The following is a 23,097-nucleotide window of genomic DNA, read 5'->3' on the forward strand; positions in this document are numbered from 1 at the left end:
CGTGGGGAGGAGAGAGTGGCCGTATTATTCCGTATACTATGGTATCGGTAAGGCTTATAAAATGGCCATATAACCGCCTTAGCCAGTGGGCCACATGCAAAATACCGTTGGTTTAATTTTGCCAGTCGCGAGTGTCGAGACATCAGTAGGTCACCGTTTTTGCGAGTGACTGGCTAAAGAATCGAGAACTGGCTATTTTTGTGTCAGCTGCTGAATTACTCTGAAGTAAAATAAAATCATTTTAACATAACATAAGATCACGAATATATCCCAATTTACGCATATAATATAAAAATAAGTGCACAGTGCAAACAAATATTGCTTTTTAAGATGAATCGCTTCGATGTGGCCTTTTTAACACCCCTGCGATCAATTTTATCTCGCCCAGTAGGGCTAACATGCACATCATCATCATCATCATCAGCCGTACGACGCCCACTGCTGGGCATAGGCCTCCTCCAAGGATCTCCACGACGATCGGTCCCGCGCTGCCCGTATCCAACGGCTTCCCGCGACCTTCACCAGATCGTCGGTCCACCTTGTAGCGGGCCTACCCACTGAGCATCGTCCGACACGTGGTCGCCATTCCAGAACCCTTCCGCCCCAGCGGCCATCGGTACTCCTCGCTATGTGTCCTGCCCACTGCCACTTCAGCTTTGCAATTCTCCGAGCTATGTCGGTGACTTTAGTTCTCCTGCGGATCTCCTCATGACCTAACATGCACAACGTGATAAAATCGATCGATTCATTTTTTTTTTCGAAATCGACATGTTTGTTTTTTCCCTAACATGCGTGCCACGTGATTTTGTTAGTATTTTGCACGACGTGACTTATTTGGGTTCACATATTAGCACCAATCGACAGAACGACATAATAATATCGGCAGAATCGATAAAATTATCGTTAAAAAAAATTTAACACGTTGCCTACTGGACGACATTGAAAACAAGTATAGACTATCGGCTAAAAGACGTACACGTCTTACCTACATCGGTTCGTGAAGTATTTCCGACACATTTCTAACAAGCAAACAAGCTTATAATAACTAAAAAGCGCCAAAACTAACAAGCGAGGCAAAGTAACGGTCCGTGACGTATATAACCTTAATATCACACGGTCTCGCTGTATCCGTGCCAAAATAGATGCTACGATATCCGACGATATCGCGATAACGTTAGCTATAGTATGTCAATACCTACACGTAATAAAGTTCTAGTTTCCGTAATATTAGATTTTTACCACACTCATTAAAAATAGACTTACATCCCGTGCATCGGACTGTATCATCATCTCCCTAGTATTATCCCGTACAATAGAGTCGTACTCATAAATAGCCTAATACGTCCCACTGCTGGGCACAGGCCTCCTCTCAATCAACCGGAGAGGGTATGGAGCATACTCCACCACGCTGCTCCACTGCGGGTTGGTGGAGGTGTTTTTACGGCTAATAGCCGGGACCAACGGCTTAACGTGCCTTCCTAAGCACGGAATCAACTTACTTTTTCGGACAATCAGGCCTGAAAAGTCCTTACCAAACAAAGGACAGTCTCACAAAGTGATTTCGACAATGTCCCCATCGGGAATCGAACCCGGACCTCCAGATCGTGAGCCTAACGCTCTTACCACTAGACCACCGAGGCTGTTGTTGAGTCGTACTCATTGTTACTTTTAATTCATAGATAGAATGCGAAATTACGAATTTTTGATCATCTTAGACTGGCTTCTATTTCTATATTAGCATTTTATAATTTGTCTACGGCTCAGTAAAATACCCTATTGTCCTATTTGTTTTGTTTATGTCCAGTAAAGCGTATTGTATTGTATGATGATACCCAGAAAATTACAAGACACACGTCAAGGGAATTGCATACTACCGAGGTGTCTACTTATTTCGTACGGGTTATAAAGAAAATAAAGATATAATAATTGTTTGGAATAGCAGTGATTTCGTGATGTTGAATAGGTACCTTCTCCTATTTAAATAGAGTTAATAATAAAGTGTCCCTAGAGTAGGTCTACGAAGGTTATCGATGGTGACTTGAATAGTCCATAATATCACATTATTACTACATATTTTTTCTATGGATTCCATGTTAATTTTTTTCTAGAAGACGCTGGACGCTCTAATGGAATTTCTTATACGAAAACATCAAATACAGCAATGCCATAATACTATGTTTTTTAAATACGAAACCGTATAGGTAGGTAATTCGTCTTACATGTCAATGATTACGATATATGAGGAGATCAGACATATGACGACGATAAAATATACCTATCCATATAACTTAATCGTGTATCGTGTCATATTATCAAGCCAAGTAGTCATTATTATTATTAGGTACACCACAGACACATACGGTTTATCAGCCACACGTTTCTGTGTATAGGTCACAGATTTCAGTCACAAAAAGATAGGTACCTACGTGATATCTATATCGTGGCCATATCATAGAATTGATCATTTCATGAAATGATCGACCATTTCATGAAATGGTCGTATTTCATGAAATAGAACAACATTCGTTGGCCACATCATGATGTGGTTTGGCCAGATCAATGAACACAAAACGTTTAACGATATGACCAACTAAATGCATGATTACTTCATGATATGGCCAAACGTTAGCGATCATATCGTAAAATAGTAACATTATCCACCGGTAGTGGCGCTGGTGTCGCTTTGTTTATGTTTTGCATAATGGCGGCGGACAATAATTATTCTTGTGTGAACGCGAATAATACGATTAATAATGAGCAAATACAAGATAAAAGTGCATTGAAGCAATGTTTTGACACTAAGGTGAAAAGAAAAACTCGTATTAACAGTAGACAGCAACTTTATTTTTATTTTTAGGTTATATGGCAAATAATGAAGGTCGAGTGACCACGCTACGTAAATCAATGGACTATTATTGGATTTCAAAATATGATATAATTAAAACTGCGAATGAAGAGATATTAATTTTAAAAAAGAAAAATATAGACGATCCTACTGTCCGTAAAGTTTCTTTTTTTGACGTGACTTATTGTAAATATGCCGCAGATGGCATTAACTACTTGAAACGGGATTCTATTAAAACGCATAAATGTTTTTGTCATAATTTAAATTATCATAATCCTTTTTTTTATAATTTTTAGTATGTTTATCTTACACACGAAAAGTATACTGAATGATGACCAATGGCATGAAATAGTGTCAAAAAATATGACGACGACTTCAAAGCGAGATGCAGTTACGGCGTATATGTCAACTACATCAACACTCAGTTAATCGAAAATGACTTTTTAATTTTTAATTGACTTTTAAACATTTTTGTACTTTGTACTAGAGTAATACATTATTTCCTACCTTATTTCGCGTTTTTATTACACCACTTATCATTGACACCCTACATTAATGATATGGCCAAACGTGGATGGAAATATCATATTAAACGCTGACGTTTAAACGATATGGTCAGTTGAAGTTGGCCATTTCATGAAATACGACCATTTCATGAAATGGTCGATCATTTCATGAAATGGTCAATTCTATGATCTGGCCACGACATCTACACAGATATCCGCATAGCGAATCACGAATGAATTTCTAAGTATTTTATCGATTCGATTCACCGATATTCGAAATGATTCGCAGGAATTATTTGTTTCTAATCGTGCAATAGGCTAGTTTCCAACTACTCAAATCTGTTACTTTTTACTAAACGTCAAAACACGAAATAACTATGGCATTTGTATGAAAAAGCAACATGTGACGTCATAGAAATAGTGACAAAATGTCGCACTTATTAAATTACATTTTTCTTTATTAAAATTCATAAATAAATTAAATATAAAAAAGAAAAATGTTTTTTATTTAATATTCAGAATTTCATAATTTATCTTTGACATAGGAAACTACCCAATCAGAAAGTTTTTAGGTTGGCAGTCTTCACAAAATGTATGAATGGATTTTGCATTACCTAGCTCTTAATGCCAAGGTAATTGTCTCAATTAGTGACAACAATTAGACAAAAGCATCCATAAACTGCAAATGGTATGCCAATGAATCACACAACATGTCAATTTTCGTAGAAATCTCGATAGTTAAGTCGTCAATAGCGTTTCTCTTTATAGTTTTCACTTGACTACTAACACGAATTTGCTAACAATGTTATCGTCTCGTTTTCCACGCAAACCGCGACCTCAATAAGTAGGTACCTATACCTATTTATTTGAATTAATTTTTAGTAGGTATTGTCATACATAACAAAATGTTATTAGTCTTTGTTATTTACTACTCAGCACTTTTTTTAAAAGTATTGTGAAAACCTATGTACATCTATGTGCAAACCTACTAATCTATTTTATGATGAATTTTCTTTTTAATTTTCAAATATGGAGCGTACGGGTGTGGCCAGCTGATCGGCTCGCAGTGCACTTGTTTACCGAAAACTGTTTATTGATTTTATCCGGCGCTGAAACACTGAACAGGTGTTTCGGCTTTTGGTCAACGTTTTATGACATTCTACACCTGCGTATCTAACAACCTGCCAACGTTTGGTCTTGTGGAATTTACTAGTGCAATGTGTAATACTGACCTTGATCCCGGAGCGTCCCTGTTGCTTCAATAGCACGTTCTCTGGCTTCATGTCGCAGTGTATGATCCTATTCTTGTTAAGCGCGTGCAAGCACTGCAGCAGACTATGCGAGAACTTCCTCACGAGCTGCAGAGAGAACCCTTGGAACTTGTTCTTCTTTATCAGCTCGTACAAGTTGATCGAAAGCAACTCGAAAGTGATGCACGTGTGGTTTCTGAATGTGAACGAGTCGAACATGTGTATGACGTTCATCGTGTTGTCTTTGTCTTGTTCGCGGAGGTGCTCCAGGATACGGATCTCCTCCTGCGCCTGGCGGTGGAACCTTTTCTCGTTCCTGACCATCTTGAGCGCGACGTTCTCGCGTTTCTTGTGGTCGTATGCCTTCACCACCTGCCCGAAGCTTCCCTTCCCTATCACCTTGAGCACCTCGTATCTGTACGCGATGTGGTCGTGCGGGATGTGGATGTACGAACCCTGCTCGTTGTCATACTCGCAGTTGTTCGGGAAGCCGACCAGCCCCGGCCGCTTCTTGGCGTTAGCGCCGATGAAGTACACCTGGGGGTAATCGAATATCTCCCTGTGCTCATATGGCGTGAGTTTGTTCATGTAGAGCTTCATGACCTGCTCGGGGCTGGCGGCGGCGGCCGGCGGGCGCTTGTCGGGCGGCTGCTGTGCGGCGGGCGGCGGCGCGCCGGGCTCCAGCGGCGGCAGCGCCCCATCCCGGAGCAGCGCGCGCCCGAAAGCGTGCGCGCTCCCCAGCGGCATGTCGCCGGTCATGGCCGCGCGCCCGCCGCCAGCTCCGCGCTCGCTCGCCGTGGTCGTGCCGACCCACGCGCGATCACCCTCGCGCACACTGCACCTCACTGCACTCGCACTTGGCGCCACTCTGACACACTGCACATTTCACATCGACCGGGAGGAGCGAGACCCGCGTTTCCACTCAGGGTACATTCCGTCTCGGTGGCAATATTCGGGTGCCGCGGTCGCGATATTACCGTACAACGCGAACGCAAAACGCAAACAAAGACCCCCTTCCTCGCGAGCGGGCCGACCCGACGACAGGACCAGAGAGAAAATAGAAACTGGCCGCCAGAGTCATTGAACCGTTCGGCCGCGTAGAGATCACGAGTGCGAGTGAGACAGAACGTAGTTTGCGTAGTTTCAGACTACGCGCTAGGTGGCGCTGAAACCAATATGGCGTTGATATGGTTAGATGACAGACCCAAAAGAAAAACAAGCATCGAATACAATTAAATCGATTTTGTATATCGAGAAAGCCAAAAGCTTTCACGACTTATCTATAGTTAAGTAAGATCTTACTGTCTAATGACCAATATAATGGGAGACTTTCTAGGCTACGTTTCTCAAAAAAAATATAGATGGCGCTGCCCTAATTCGCCTTCTTGTAACCTTTTAATTTCATGGATAATAGACATAATACATCTTGTATCTTTGGTTTTTGATAAATGATTACACTTGTTATTTATTTATAACACATCTTCCACTCACTATTACTCTGATCAAAATAAAAAGAAGCAATATAGGTAGCAACATAATTCTATGTCGTATCCGATCCAAATATTTAGCAACAATATTATTTATATAATGTCTCTGCAATACATTATATTTTTGAATGATTATGTACCCGAGCTACGAGAAAATATGTAATTTAATGAACACGTTAAATCTGAACTGCATCATCTATATTTTTTTGAGGAACATAGCCTAGTTCCGCGTTAGATCAAGTTATTAGAATAATGTAGTACTGTAATAAGAGACTTTCCAGGCCACGTTCCCCAAATAAATATAGATAGCGCTGTATACTTTTAACGTCTCGTAAGAGGAGGGGGGTCATCATTATATCCAAAAAGAAAGACAAAATATTGTGTCTGTTATTCATGAAACGCCATCTGTATTTTTATTTAGGGAACGTGGCCTGGAAATTCTCTCATTACATTTCAGGGTGTAAAATTATTCTGGGGAAATGCAGATCATATTATAGTAAAAATCGCATACCAAATCAATTCATCATTTATTTAATTTATATTTAATCGATATAAAAACTAATAACTAAGAATATTTTATTTTGGGTCTTTCATAGCACTATCATTTTCTCTATGGTATATTAGAATCAACTCGCGCCATCTACCGGCGATTATGGCAAAACACGCGCATTCGCCGACTATTCACACGTCTTTTTTTTCTCCGTTGTTTTCTGTCATTTCAACCGTAATTTTGTGATGATTATTTTTTTATTTTAGTGGATAAAATGTTCAGTGACTGTTGGGTGACAAACAAATTTAAATAAAATTCAAGAAAAGTTTACATTGCGCTGCAAAGAAATCGTAAGTGAATGTGTTTCTATATTTGAACAATCGCTACTTGCGATTTCTTTTTTTGTCATTTCAATTTAAATGCGAGTGCATTGATATGATTTTATGTTTCTTGCCAATTTTAATTCTCCAGTTGGATGATTATATTTCCGCAAACATAATGTGTGTAATGATGTCGATTCTGTCACTTTTCGAGTGCCGAATGTTGAATTTGAATCATCGTTCAAAGAATATTCTATTGTTTCGATTAGGATAACTGTTATTAATTTCATTATCATGAATACGTGATTGTATGAGATACGTACAATAGCATTATTAGATACATGGACCTTTCAAGGTGATGTTAGGGCGATGTTATGAAGTTCTCGTATCATACTCATTACAATATATTAGTACAATACTTCCGTATTTTACAAGGCCTGTTCAACATGTGTGGCTGTTTGGATTAATGCCAGTGCATCGATACAGTTTATAAAGAACACTTTGTTACAAATGGAGGCAAATTAACATTTTATTCCTTGTTTATTTTTTTGTCCTTTCGTTGAGTCATTGGTAATGAAATCTCAGTTCTGACTCACATCCTGAGAGGGTAACCTTTGTACTTGAAGTTTACTGATTCTGTAGTGGTTTATTGTTTACTTATCAGTTAGAAGACCATTATGCTTTTATGGTTATTGAATAACTTTCTATTCAATGCAACTTTTTCATATCACTGCTTGTTCTTTGAATGGATTTAATTTTCAATTGTTTGTGATTTATATGTCTTGCTTTTTATTTACTTATAAGTTTTTATTTTACTCTGAAGTGTGAGTAATGTTCCTTTGTTATTTATTTAGAATCTTTGAGTTACATATCTCAATCTCTGACTGTATTATTATTTTTCTAGCCTTTTTGGTCCTATGCCTGAACAAATATCTTGATAAGGATCAAGGGAATTCAGTGAAAGACTACTGACTGTCATAGTTAAATAAAAACTATACCATAGTTTCCAAATGTTTCCGTTACATAGCATCAAATACACAGTTTGAACTATTTGGAAGAGTCAATGTATTAGATAATTTATGACAGGGTTGACAGTTCATCAGGTTAGTAGATAAATTATTGTGATAGACGGACAGGCAATGCGACTATAAGAGAATAATTGAGAATATAAATGTTAATTAATCTAAAGTTGTTGTTCAAATTCAAAATGGAGGTTCTGAATTATTGTTTTACGAATAATATAAATGTAGTTGACAAATATTGAACATTACATGTTATTTACCGTATTGAATTTCCTGTTCGTATAAGTAATAACGTAATACATAATTTTGTACATAAACAAATATAAATTGTTATAGATTTCTCTGTAACAGGAATGTTTTTAGGAAACTTCCATAAGCAGATAGATATGTGAAGTGAATTTAACAATATTCTTTATTGCACAAATACACACAGAAACATTATACAGATAAAAGATAATTATGGTATGAATAGTTACCGTGCACTCTTGTCACATTTTGTAGGAGTATAATATGACAAAGGACAACCCGACATACAGCTCTAGAATAGATTAAGAAAATTTAAATTATGTTTACTTAACAGTAGTGTCGGTTAGTATAGGCAATTTAAAAAGAAACATTTTTTTATGGCCAGAGAGAAGACGGACACATACATAGTCTTTATTTCACTTTAGAGAACAGCATAGATTATATAATTAAATCATGGGGTGAGGTACCACAGCAATAAGAAGACAACTTGCAGGCACTTTTGATGATGATGTGATGATATGAAGTTGTCTTTTCATCTCTGACTGTCTATTACTAGTAAAGAGAATACCGTTACTAAGAACAATCTAGTAACTTGAATGAGCATGAAAACAAATTACATTAATTTCAACTACCTATGTACGTAATTGCATTAGAAAGCATAATATAGAACGCGGAATGTACTGTTAATATATTTTACAAACAATGTTTAATAACAGTCAATATAATTTATGCAATTTTACTTTTTTAACTGTTATAATATAACACTTAAAAGAAAGTTTTTATTATTTTTTACTGTACATAAATCATTGGGTAAAACTTTTAAAACCTGTCTGTCTTTTTAGATGTGTCTATATTTTCGGTTCACCACCTATAGCGTTGGTCTAACAGTTAAAACACAACAGGTCTTAAAAGTTTTACCCAATGATTTATGTACAGTAAAAAATTATAAAAACTTTTATTTAAAATAACTAAATCCACACAAAAACGAACAAATATATGTGGGTCGTTCTTCTTTTTTATCGACAATAAAAAGACATTTTCCCAATTAATCGGACTTAACATCTTTAAAATTATAACGGCAATAAATATTTTAAAACATCATATAAAGATCTGTCCGTAAAGGACTATTTAGTGGTTCTCTTTATCTTGGTAACATACTTTTCTTTGCAGGCGCATTCCAAAAAATATTGTGACAGAGTGGCCCTTTTCATCGGAGACAGCATTTCAATATACCACTCTGTCACAAAATTTTGTGAAAAACAATGAAGCTACGTTAATAACTAATTGAGGAACCGATTAGTATTTTGTTTGTATTTTGAGTATAATAAGATAACTATATTTTTGGACAATGGAAACATGTAATAAAATTCTAAAACATAACTTATTAAAAGCAGTACGTAAGACAGATCATTGTCGATAAAAAAGAAGAACGACCCATGTTTATTATGTAAGTATAAAAAAACGTTTAGGTAACTAGTAAAGTAATATATAAATCTCGGAGTTAACTAGTGTGAAGGTTGAAATTGCTTTGCATTCGCAAGTTTGACAATATTAGGTTCGGTTTCACTCAACACGCATCTCATGTCATGCTCAACATTCAGATGGTTTCTGGCTTTTGTTTTTAATGAAACAAAAGTTATAATACTATTTCGTGCCATCCCGTGTTATCCCCCTATAATCTCCGTTTTACCCCTGAGGGGGTAATTACCCCCAGGTTAGGAACCACTGGTCTAACAGAAAGCTCAATGATGTGTGGGTGTTTAGTTAGTCTTGCAGTGGATGTACCTCTGGCTACCCCAACTGGGATATAGCCGTAAGCTTATGCTTATGTCTATATTTAGACTTAACGCCGCAGTTGGCTAGACATACCTACATCCTGAATAATTGCTCATAATTTTCTTTAAACCACTCTATGACATAAACAAGTTTTTGCACACATTAATTATGTATTTTTCTCACAGTTAGTATGGATGGGCAATTTCATGCAATTATTACTGTTTAGAAGTGGTTTAACTTGATTTATATGTTGCCGACACTATGTTTATGTGGGTTTTAAAATTTTATAAGTACCTATATAGGACTCTATAGTACCTGTCGTAGGATAGCCTGACGAGGGGTGTCGATGTCGCTCACGTCGGCTAACCATTAGATTTAAGTGAATAATAATAGAGTAATGTAAAAGTCAGTGAATAAAGGCTATTTTTATTTATTTTAAGTACCTATATAAAGTTGTTTTTAACCCCCGACGCAAAAACGACGGTCTGTCTGTGGCATCGTAGCTCCCAAACGGATGATCCGATTTTAATGCGGCTTGCTTTGTTAGAAAGGTATATCAGTCGAGAGTGTTTTTAGCTATGTTTGGTGGAAATCTGTTCAGGTATTCAAGGTCATCAGGTTTGTTAAGTGTGATAAGTTATTTTTTGCTTTTTATATGGTTTAGTATTTTTAACCTTTTGTCATAATAATTGAGTACTTTTTTTGGTCGGGGGTTTTTAATTTTTCAAATTTAATGTTATTGCAAAATTATTATTACGCTCATTCATTTTAAAATTATCAACTGCCAATCATCCGTCTCTTTCGTTTTTGGTGAAAATAACAGATATAATTTAAAATAAAATTAGGAATTGTCTGCTTGAATCAGGGCCATTTTACAGCATGTGTGTCATGGCCTTACAGAGTTCCTAAAATACCCTTACAAACTAATTACCCATGACTGACTGCACAAAGGGTGGGAGATTGGGGATTCTCTTAATTGAGTGGTGTATTATAAATTGTTAAAACTCAATACTCAATGATTTGAATTCATACATAATTTATTATTAGTAACAGATAACCAAAATGCAATGTAACACCAATGTGTCATGCAAACCCCTTATCGATTTTTTGTTCTAAAAATGTGAAAAATATCAAGTGTACATTTGTTTACAGTACTATCTTCAATATCAAGTACCTATAGGTTGAATTGTTTATTGGAAAGGATTATTTATATCAAATAATCCATTATGGTGAGGTAGATGTTAACCTTTTTTACTTTTCGTGTGAAGGAATTGTTTTATAGGTAATTATTGCTTACCACTCATTGGTATAACTATAGCCTTCTAACATTACGTTACAACTTTAATTAAATTAAATCAAGATTTGAAATAGCAGTTCTAAAAGGCTGCCTGCCAGTTTACTACCTATTGTTTATACTTACTAAAAGTTCTGGCGGTTACCAGAGTTATATTTCAAAAACGCGATAAAAACAAAATTATGTATTGTGTTTAAATTAGAAAAAAAAACGGCGGTGGCACAGCGGTAAACGCGCTCGGTCCGCGATTGTTGAAGTTAAGCAACTTTCGCAATGGCCGGTCACAGGATGGGTGACCACAAAAAAAAAGTTTTCATCTCGAGCTCCTCCGTGCTTCGGAAGGCACGTTAAGCCGTTGGTCCCGGCTGCATTAGCAGTCGTTAATAACCATCAATCCGCACTGGGCCCGCGTGATGGTTTAAGGCCCGATCTCCCTATCCATCCAAAGGGAAGGCCCGTGCCCCAGCAGTGGGGACGTTAATGGGCTGATGATGATGAACTAAATTACCCACTAAATAATGATATTTTTGCGTTAAAGTTTCTAAAAGTCTTTAATACAATTTCAGTAATTTGGCTGCCCGTTATTGGTTCCCTTGCATAAGCTATAAAAAATAACCATGAAACTATTTATTTTAGAGAGATATTGGTTATACTTAGAAGTATGACGTGTTCATGCTCGCCCATTATTGGGAACTGATAAGATAAGGTTCCAATACATTATCTGATATCTCGACAGATTAAATGTCTATGCTACGGCGTTTGACCTGCCTCGGGCCATCTCAAGGATATATCACGGTACACTTGAGGGCTCATTTACTTTTTAGGATGCCGTACAGTCATGAGCAATATAATGTACCCACTTTAGGACTCTGTCGCACTAACATATTTGACATTTAGTGGGACTTACAGTTCAATTTGTCAAAAAAGTTAATGTGACATGGTACCAAAGTGTATACATATTAATGCTCGTGACCGTACCTACCGTCTCCGTGGTCTAACAGCCTCTTCACTCGTTACATTGGTGTCTTGGTGTAAATGTATTGTTGAAGTTTAGTTTCTCTTAAATTAACAATACATATTAGTCTACTAGTTTATGATTGACTTCGTGTTATGCATAATAAACATCTGATGTAAAAAAATATTACGACTCTTTTTAAGGCATCTATTTCGCAAGAATCGGCTAATTGTATTCTTGCATTATAAGGCATGTATGTATGAAACGATTAACGAACGTGCAGGAAGCAAGAGAAGTCAGGTTCGACGCAAGTAGATTTTAATAGTGTCTGCTTACCCCGGTGGGCAATAGGCGTGTTTGTGTGATATTTATGTTCCATACACATGCATTTTATTTAGAAAAATAGTTCGATTTCAATACAAATAACTACCAGCTTCTTACTTTCAGACAATCAGGTGATCAGCCTGTAATGTCCTAACCAGACTAGGGGTAACAAAGTAATTTTTGCGAGTTTTTTTTTTTGAAGATGTTCCGTGCTTCGAAGGCACGTTACTTGTACGTCTCGGTTATTATTTACTGATGTAAGTATGTAGTCGTTACATGAGCCATGTCAGTGGCCTTTGGCGGCTCAGTAATAACCCTGACACCAGGGTTGATGGGGTTGGTATTCCACCTCGCAACCTACACGATAGAAGATGATCGATGCAAGTCGGGTATTGGGGTTACACCAGGCGCTCCCCGTTTGAGAAGCAAGCCGATGTAACTAGTGTAACTTTTGCCTCAAAAACCTCTGCAAAGTAGGAACAATGGATGGATGAAGGCCAATTTGACAATCAAAACTTGGTCACCGTTTTGGTTCTATGTCACGGGTGGCGGCGCCTCACGCCACCACTTTCACTTAATGTCTTTTGAATTCATTTTCTCTTTGTGCTTACACTTAGCATAGCACTTCCGCTAACCGTCCAGAATTGTTGTCTCGAACTGTAATCAGTTCTCGAATTTAAATAATCAAATTCATAATAATATTAAAATGTATCATATCGATTTTATTTTCACTCGAGTGAGTAATCGATTTGTAGGTTATATATGTCATAATAACACTGGCCAGAAAAAAGTTGATGCTTTTGGCGGGCTGTCATTACGAAAAAACTAAAATAATTTTCAGAGAACAAAAGAAGGTGCATTAGAACAGAGAACAGAAATCAGTGAACATTCAGATTATTCAGAAACAGATCAGAGCAGAAATAACATTGTTTTTTCAGATATAACAATCAACAACAGTTTTATCAGACTTCCTGTCGATGCGCAGGAAGAATATTCAGTTAAGTCTTATCATCATCATCAGCCGTACGACGCCCACTGCTGGGCATAGGTCTCCCCCAAGTTAAGTCTAATAATACTTATATATTTTCCTAATTACTTAGATATCAGTTATACTATAGGTACTTGTATTATATGGTATAAATCGACAAAGGAACAAATGAAATTGCATTAAGAGGAGAGAACAGAAATCGGTGAATATTCAGATTATTCAGAAACAGATTAGAGAAGAAACAGTGTGTTTTCAGGTATAACAATCAACAACAGTTTTATCAGACTCCCTGTCGATGTGCAGGAAGAATATTCAGTTAAGTCTTATAATACTTATATTTTCCTAATTACTTAGATATCAGTTATGCTATATTTGTATTATCCGATACAAATCGATAAAGAGAACAACAGACAGTAAACAGTAAAACGGATAGTAAAACAAACAGTAAAACATTGCAGTAGGTAATATCGTTGTGGTGATTTATCAGGTAATCAGATGAATTTATCAAGGCAATCAGGTGGACAGGGATGGCTGTAAGGGGCGGTTGGAGGCCATTCGCGGGGTTTCACCCCATATTCAAACATCGTGGGCTTTTTACCCTATATTCAGACGGCTATGGGCACGTTGTCCATTTGTGGGTATTTTGCCCCATAGGTATTCATATATCTATGAAACATTCTAATCACATATTCTAACATCGTTGGTTTTTTACCCTATATTTAGACAGCTATGGGCACGTTGCCCATTTGTGGGTATTTTGCCCCATAGGTATTTCATATAACTATGACACATTTCAGTTTTGGAATGTGATTCAGAATTCAGATAATTCGTGACCTTACATGATTATGTATGGTTCACGACAATTGTAGTATACATACTACTGCTTTTACAAACTAAAACTCAGAAATACATTATTACTTCTACGCTGTTCTGGGAGCAAATAAAAAACATAGAACACGTTCAGCTGCTTGTCTTCCGGGGAATATCGTAACAACCGACAGAGGGTTTGTGCCCTCTAACATGATGGACTAATGTTATGGGCGATATGCTGATCCCTTATCGCCATAAGGTTCATCATATCCAGCTTACATCGTGTCAACAGCTGCAAGGTGTCTTTGATTACTTGTGGCTCTGCTCACCCCATTGGGGATTACGGGTGTGAGTTTATGTATGACTTATAACGTACATAAATATCTTTCATTCGGTATGTATGAAAGAAAAAGCCCCTGTACCGGTTATAAAATACTTTGTCTAATTCACTCCAGTATACTCTCGTTATCACAATAATCTCCGTTGAACTCCCTTGTTGTAATTATTTTTTCTTCATCGCGCTTTTCTCCGCTAAATGGCAACTGCTTAATGCTCCTTCGCGGCAAAAAGAGAGCAGAGGTATTATCACACTTTTCTATCTCTCTCTCCTTGACATTTATTATTCCCATCTGATGGTGGGGTCTGCCTTCTTCCTCTTTCTCTTCCACTTCGCTCTATCGTACGTGTCATTCAAAAAAGAGGTTGAGACATGGTTGCTGAGTCAGAACTATGACAAAACGGAGGAAATGATGCCAAATTCATAATTACGGGATCACACAGAAATACACTCACACACACACACATAGACACTCCTCCTAACTTATAAATACTATATATTATATACATATTATATTTTTGCACATACCAGTTTCTTTTGTACCTTTAAAATGTTTCATCTGTTGCATCTGGATAAGTCCGAACAAAACCAAACAATGTTAAATCGTTTTTTTTTCGGGTCCCTGCGATACAGGCTTATGCTTAGTGCAGGGTCCGCTGTTTTATCTGTCTATATGTAGATTTTCTGAAACTACCTCATAAAACCAATTTTTTGTAACAGATTACTTTTGTAAATCTCTTTTTTTGAAATAAATATTTTTCTATTTTTTCTATTCTCGGAGACATTGCACGAGCACCGGTCCTTTTTGACCACATCCTTTATTCTATGCTCGGTTAAAAGTTTGATGTTCAAGTTGTCTAGCGATTACGCCGCAGGAGCAACTATTCCACCCCATTACGGACGTATCACGGTGAAGCTACATAACCTTGAATGCAGAGAGATAATGACCGCATGGTTCAGTTGACATGATAATAATGCAGATTATTAAATGTGCGCAGGAACAGTACAATTAGTCTCATACTGCAGCAGAGAATAGGAAACTGTTGTGCGATTCTCTAAAAGCAACTTCCGGTGTCCGTTCGTCGACGAACCGTCATCAACGAACTCTTGTCTGTTTATAGTGATCTATAGTCATGTATCAATCGAGAAATGCCCCGATCGATTCTGTTCTATAATAATAATCATCATCATCAGCTCATTAACGTCCCCATTGCTGGGGCACGCGCCTTCCCTATGGATGGATAGGGAGATCGGGCCTTAAACCATCACGCGGGCCCAGTGCGGATTGATGGTTATTAACGACTGCTAATGCAGCCGGGACCAACGGCTTAACGTGCCTTCCGAAGCACGGAGAAGCTCGAGATGAAAACTTTTTTTTTGTCTTCACCCATCCTATGACTTCACCAATCGCAGACCGAACGCGTTAACCGCTGTGCCACCGAGCTCCTCAATAATAATAATAATCCTACAATAATAATAAAACACTTTATTGCACAGAAGGAACGTAAAGACATGCACACATACATAAACTCACGCCCGTAATCCCTAATGGGGTGGGCAGAGTCACAAGTAATCAAAGACAACTTGCAGCCATTATTGATACGATGTCGTAAGCTGGATATGATGAACCTTATGGTGATAGGGGATCAGCCTATCGCCCATAACATAAAGATCTTACGTAAAGCAGGCGGCCTTATTGAAGAAGTAACAATCCCTTTATTATGTTCGATTTAACACTATACAGAGTGTTAGTGACATCGTAACAAAAACTTTGAGGGATGATTCAGACCATGAATCTGAGTTAATATCAAGTGAAATTTTCCGTCGCGAAAGTATGCAACTGATAATAATTTAAAAAAACAAAATTTTTCATGAATTTTTCGACAGGAAATTCCACTTGATATCAACTTAGAATCATGATCGGAATCATCCCTCTCAATATTCGGTATGATGTCACTAACACCCTGTTTAGGAGTACATTTCACAGGCGAAGCCCGGTTGATTCGCTAGTGAATAATAAACAAGACATGTGTATTGAAAGAGAGATATCAATAACCAACACGATAGTCGGCGCCAATGGGCGCTACAGAATCCAGGCAAACTGCCAATAATATAATGTTACAGTGGCGTATGGACGTAAGAAAAACGCAAAATATATTTTTATGAACGCGTAACTTAACAGACGGGAGCTTTCGTAATATGTGACATTCGAAAAACGTCACAATAAAGGACTTTCCAGGCTGCGTTGACAAAAAAAAAACAATATATAAATGGCGGATAATTACCTATTTTCTCATTCACGTTACTCGGATACATAATTATTCCAAAATACAATGTAATGGCAGAAGCATATATAAAAATAATTGTTGCTCGATATTTGGATCACATTATGTATAGATATGTATATGACACACTTCTCTTGCTTCTCATTCTATAGTCTCTGCTTACCCCGGTGGGAAATAGGCGTGAGTTTATGTATGTATTTATATTGCTACCTATGTATAACGCTTCTGTTTATTTTGATCAGAATAATAACGGGTGGAAGATGTAATTGTGCGTGGGTGTAATAAAAAGGGTCATCATTAATTATACCCGAAAACAAAGATAAAAGACGCATATGTCTGTTATCCATGAAATTAGAAGGTTAAACGAACGAAAATCTGTACAGCGCCATCTATATTGTTTCTGAGGAACGCAGCCTGGAAAGTCCCACATTGAATATCAAAACCAAATAGAGCCATATTTCACTAGGACACCTCAGACTAAAAAGAAAATACTAGGTACGGTCACGAGCATTAATATGTATACCCTTTCGTACCATGTCACATTAACTTTTTTGACATATTGAACTGTAAGTCTCACTAAATGTCAAATATGTTAGTGCGACAGAGTCCTAAAGTGACTGTACCAGACGACCGCCTTCCATATTTTTTTTAGGATAGACGGGGTGAGGTTGAATTTGACATTTAATAGTTTTTGGTGGAACCTGGAATGATTTTGTTTGCATTATTTTTTTACGAATCATGATCTTCTCTTCTATCGAGTGAGTTGGGAGGACCCTCATCATCAGCCCATTAACATCCCCACTGCAGGGGCACGGGCCTTCCCTATGGATGGATACGAGTAGGGAGAACGGGCCTTAAACCATCACGCGGACCCAGTGCGGATTGATGGTTATTAACGACTGCTAATGCAGTCGGGACCAAAGGCTTAACGTGCCTTCCGAAGCACGGAGGAGCTCGAACTGAAAACTTTTTTTTTGTGGTCACCCATCCTATGACCGGCCTTTGCGTTAGTTGCTTAACTTCAAAAATCGCAGACCGAGCGCGTTTACCGCTGCGCCACCGAGCTCCTCCGATGATTTGTGTGGGTAACTCTTTTAATTTATATTATAATAATATTAATACCGCTCATTGTATCATTCGGGCCTCCAGAGCCCAATGCTCTAACTACGAAAATTCTAAACTTTTTTTTGACGTGACTTATTGTAGATTTGCCGCAGATGGCATTAACTACTTGGCCAGACAAATGTGTTTTTTTTTGTGGTCACCCATCCTATGACTGGCCTTTGCGAAAGTTGCTTAACTTTAACAATCGCATACCGAGCGCGTTTACCGCTGCGAGGTGGATGGCCCTCATTCTGACGTAATTCAATGTAATACCAACTTTTTGCTTATTGATGCATACGTGACATAAACAAAATGTACACACGTTCGATGTTTTAGCGGCATTGAAACATTATAATAACAGCTGATGTATAATTATAACATTAATTAAGGTGAGTCATTGGTGCTAATTCCTGTAGACACCATCTCATTCGCTATTTTAAGTTATACCTGTCATTTTCATATCCGCCGAAAAGGAAAGGGACGGATAATCGACATGCATAAAATTTATGGAACACACGTGAAGTTTAAGCACAAATCTAAAACAACCCTATAAAAAAATTACTTTGGCTAATAACCCAACATAATTAATAACCAACCACCAACCAACCATAACCAACCAAACCAACCAATAACCGTAACCATTTTTGGTTGGTTTTTGAATTAATTGATTTATTTGATTTTTTTTTAATTTGATTTTTTTGTGCTTATGTTTTATTCGTATGTTTATGTCCTTTATATATGTTCTTGTGCAATAAAGTATTATTGATTGATTGATTGATTGAATTAAGTTGACAGCACACGTCAAACGGTTTGCCTACCAGCGAGATACCTTTTTGATTCGCCCGGGTTTTCGTCCATTTACTCATTCTTCCTAAAATTAAGAGCTGTCATTCATCCGTCCCTTTCCTTTTCGGTGGATAAGTAAATGACAGGTATAACTTAGGATGTAAGTATGTAAGTAAAATTAGGATGTGTCTGCAGGAATCGGGGCCACTGTGGTTCTGTGTCACCGGCTTGCTTCTCAGACGGGGAGCGCCGTTTCGATCCCCGGTACTGGACTTTCACCAATAAGATATCATCATCCCCCTAGCATTATCCCGTTTTTTCACGGGGTCCGCTTACCTGTGCAGTGAGTCAGTCAATCAGTGAGTGATCTTTCACTTTTCACAATATAATAATATATAACACAATTACAAGAGAGCACGCAGCCACCAGCTGTTGGCTGTGCCGCGTGCGCGCACTGTGTCTCACGCGAATTCACCTCTCATGCGTGCTTTGCGACTCCTCTCCGCAATGTTGGAATCGACACCACATTGTGATGTGTTCGCTGACAGATGGTGGAGTGTATGGAGAGAGTGTTTGGCTTTTTGCGAGAAGATTTGTTAATGATTTACTGTTTTTTTTCCCATTATTTTTTTAAAAAAAATTGTGTGATAGTTTACCTTTTAATTTTGAAATTGTATTTTTATTATTTTTTTATTGTTTTTCATGTTCATAGTCTTATTTTTCTTTTTGTTTCTTTTTTCATTCATTGTTTATTTTGTGTTATATTAGTTTTTATATTGTCTTTTTTTCTCGTCATACAGCGCATTGGATTACACTGTAATGTTGTATGTACCTTTATAAATAAATAAATAAATATACATGAAACTGCAAAACCAACGATATTTCAATCTTCTTCTTCTATCGTGTGGGTTGTAAGGTGGATTACCAACCCCATCAACCCTGGTGTCAGGGTTACTATTGAGCCGCTAAAGGCCCCTGACATAGCTCATGTAACGACTGCATACTTACATCGGTAAGCAGTAACCGATAGCAACTGAGCAGTAACAGTACTTTTCGACAATCAGGTGATCAGCCTGTAATGTCATAACCAAACTAGGGATCACAAAGTGATTTTTGTGATTTGTCCCCACCGGGATTCGAACCCGGGACCTTCGGATCGTGAGCACAACGCTCAACCACTGGACCACGGAGACCGTTATGATACGATATTTCAATAGCACTAGGAATTAAGTCTGTCGCGTCGTCGGTCAGGAATAGTGTCACGTGACCCGGCAGGTGTCTGATGATTAATTCAACGCATTGTTATAACCCCGCCCGCCTACATGCACTTACCAGCTGTGATTTCTCAGACGGCGACATTTTCTAGGTTTATAAGTAAACTAACATAACAAGGAGTGGAATGCACTAAATAAAATAAAAATAAACATTGTTTATTTCAGGCAATAATATCAATTATACATCACAATTAATATACCCATAATATCATTGTTTTTACATAATTTGTCAAATTAATTTGTTTGTTACATGTAGGTATTCCCATCAGGAACCGAATCCAGAACCTTCAGTCCGTAAGCCTAATGCTCAATCACTGGAGCACGCAGGTCATTATTAAAGCTATGGTATAGACAGAAGATTTGTTTTAAAAAGTAACATAAAACTCAAAGCAATCAGCCGGAATTATGGTATAATATCAATCATTTCATATAATAATATCAACACAAAGTGTGATTACAAACAATATACCACAATTTCAATTCAAGGCTATCTACCACACTATAACGTGTATGAAAATAACACGCTGGAAGGTCATAATTTCGCGAAAATTATAGATAACTAGGTGTTCGTTAACGCACAGTTTTTGTTGAATAACAATTTTCATTTCTAACAAGCAAATAATTATCGATGAAGAATATATGTAGAAACTATAGACATAGAATAAAGAAGAGAACATACACTCTTCGCCCCAAAACGGACTGCTAGATTTATTTAAGACCCAACTAGGGTCCGCCACATTACATTTTTATGATAGGTATTCCGGGGAATATACGCAGCTAAACGCGTTTTTTTTTATTCACGCCCAGTCCATCACAAGTCGGTTTTTTTTGACGTGACTTATTGTAGATTTACCTGCAAATGGCAAACTTGGCCGGATCATTTTTTTAATGTTTGTAACTATTTCATCTAATTTTGGTGCAATAAAGTATATTCGAATTTGAATTTTCGTCATGGACCATATACGTTGAAGGAATTCTCTACTATTTAGAGCATCATAACCGTCTAACTATACTACTCATTATGATTATCGACGTAGAACTTCGTATGGTGTTATGACCAATGATTTGCCGTTCCGGCGAACATTCCCACTTTGGCAATGTTCCCGGTAGTAAAAACACATGTAAGAAAAACCCTTATTACCTAAACTTAACACACCCCGGACACTTCATACAAACAATCTCGTTTTACAGACACATTGACGTTATCGTACACGCACATGTGTGTGTGACGTCTGACGCCATACGATTCAAGGCTAAACTATGTTCGAGAGGGGGTGAGGTAAAGCTAGCTCAGACGCTGGTGGGGAGATCCTTTCTATGCCTTTAGGCAGATAAGACCAGAGAACAAGAAAGAACAATTTGAAAAAGGAAAGCATCTAGTTTCTTTACTATGAAAGGGTTTTTGCAACGGGAACCGATTTCCCTCAATCAGCGCTTATCGCTATCAAAAAATAATAAAAATAAAAATAAATAAATGTAAGTGTAAGCGTTAATTCGTGTGTAAGTGTTACTTGTTTGTGTAAGTGTAATAAATAAATAAGTGTAAGTGTTAATTCTTTCAAATATATTTCCTCTCAGACGACGCCCTGAGCCGAGGTTCGCGCCCAACTAACTGGGCACCCTCAGAGCTGTTGTCTTAAACGTTGTACCGGGTGAGAGCCTTCAGCGCTCCCCATTTGTCCGGCCAAGTAGTTAGTGCCATCTGCGGCAAATCTACAATAAGTCACGTCAAAAAAAAAATGCAACGGGAACATTGCCACTTTGGGAATATTCTCGGTAACGGCACATCTCTGGTTATGACTCATTCTGGTATGCAGGCTATCGATAGATCGTTCTATTGTAATTAGATACTGTTAAATGTGCTCAGGATTTTAATAGGTTAGGTTGTTTTATTGGTTACGCATTCGTCTTGCGTAGTACAAGGAGAGCACGTGTGTAAGTGCGCGCTTTGTCGCCAGTGGTGTAGGCAGGTGAGTGTAACGATACGAGTATTTGACTGGGTCAAAGATAAATTGTGAAATGCTAATCTAGAAATAGAAGCCAGTCTAAATTGATCGAAAATCAATCTCATTTGACTTTTCGACTGGTTTTAGAATTTTATTTATGAATTAAGTAACAATGAGTACGACGTTTGACCGCTTTTGTTGATGACGTCACAGGATAGTATGTCCATGCAAACTCTAAAGAAAACGTTCGTTTTGACGTTTCGTATCTCACATGGATAGGTTGTAAAATACATAAGACATGGCTGTATGGGCGTAGATCCCTTTGCCTTGCCCTTCGGGGAAAACCAATTCGATAGATTGTCAAATAGCCTATTATTCGAAATCAAAGTTCGAAATCAAATCTACGAAAATAGGTACTAAATTTGAGTAAACAAACATTTGTTTTGGTTATATTTTTACATTATTAACCCTTTGCGCAATGTTTAACTGCAAAATCATATTCCCTAAAGGTCGGAAAGAAAAAAAAACTTATTTTCAATCAAAACTGCCATTTTCTTACTAGCTGCTTTTTTTTTCGTAACTCATTCTTCACGTTGCTTCACATTTTATTTTTAGCTGATAAAATGGAGAACTGTCAAAATTTAGGAACACTCAAAAAAAAAAAAAAAATGCTGCCGCCTACATTTGAGAGTCTAGTTTAAATCCTCATTAGAATAAGTTAGTAACCCGCGCGGCGCGGTTTCCATTGTTTATTTTTTTTAATCTATATGAAAAATAAAACATACTTCTTCCCCTACTTCATTTATGGCATTGCATTTGTCTGCCATCTGTCAGAAAGACGGTACCTGGAAAACGACTTGAGTTTTCGGGAAAGTATATTTTACCTCGCTATAAACTAAATTTGAACTATTAGTACTATTATTAGAGAAGTTAATTCGCATACCGGCCCCCTTTAGGCCGGATTGTGTGCATATCAGAGCTATTATCTATACGCCAATTGCTTGTACACGACTTATTGTATCTAGCGACACCCTGGGTGTCATGCTCGTACT

At 37.5% G+C, this 23,097-nt stretch overlaps 2 protein-coding genes across 2 annotated transcripts in view; one reads left to right on the plus strand and one right to left on the minus strand.

Annotated features, from left to right (window-relative positions):
- LOC126377881 (dual specificity tyrosine-phosphorylation-regulated kinase 2) overlaps nucleotides 1-5,701 on the minus strand; it is a 233,723-nt gene extending 228,022 nt beyond the window's left edge. Inside the window, exon 1 of the mRNA XM_050025932.1 lies at nucleotides 4,584-5,701. Within this exon, the coding sequence (XP_049881889.1) occupies nucleotides 4,584-5,360 (777 nt within the window). The 5' untranslated portion in view covers nucleotides 5,361-5,701. The remainder of the gene's footprint in view (nucleotides 1-4,583) is intronic.
- A 1,053-nt stretch (nucleotides 5,702-6,754) lies between these two features.
- Nucleotides 6,755-23,097, plus strand: part of LOC126377922 (transmembrane and coiled-coil domains protein 2) — a 55,716-nt gene continuing 39,373 nt past the window's right edge. The window contains exon 1 of the mRNA XM_050025979.1: nucleotides 6,755-6,928. The gene's annotated coding sequence lies outside the window, so the exon portion shown is untranslated. The remainder of the gene's footprint in view (nucleotides 6,929-23,097) is intronic.

This window comes from Pectinophora gossypiella, chromosome 24 (genome assembly GCF_024362695.1).
Source record: "Pectinophora gossypiella chromosome 24, ilPecGoss1.1, whole genome shotgun sequence".
In the NCBI taxonomy this organism is placed as follows: domain Eukaryota; kingdom Metazoa; phylum Arthropoda; class Insecta; order Lepidoptera; family Gelechiidae; genus Pectinophora; species Pectinophora gossypiella.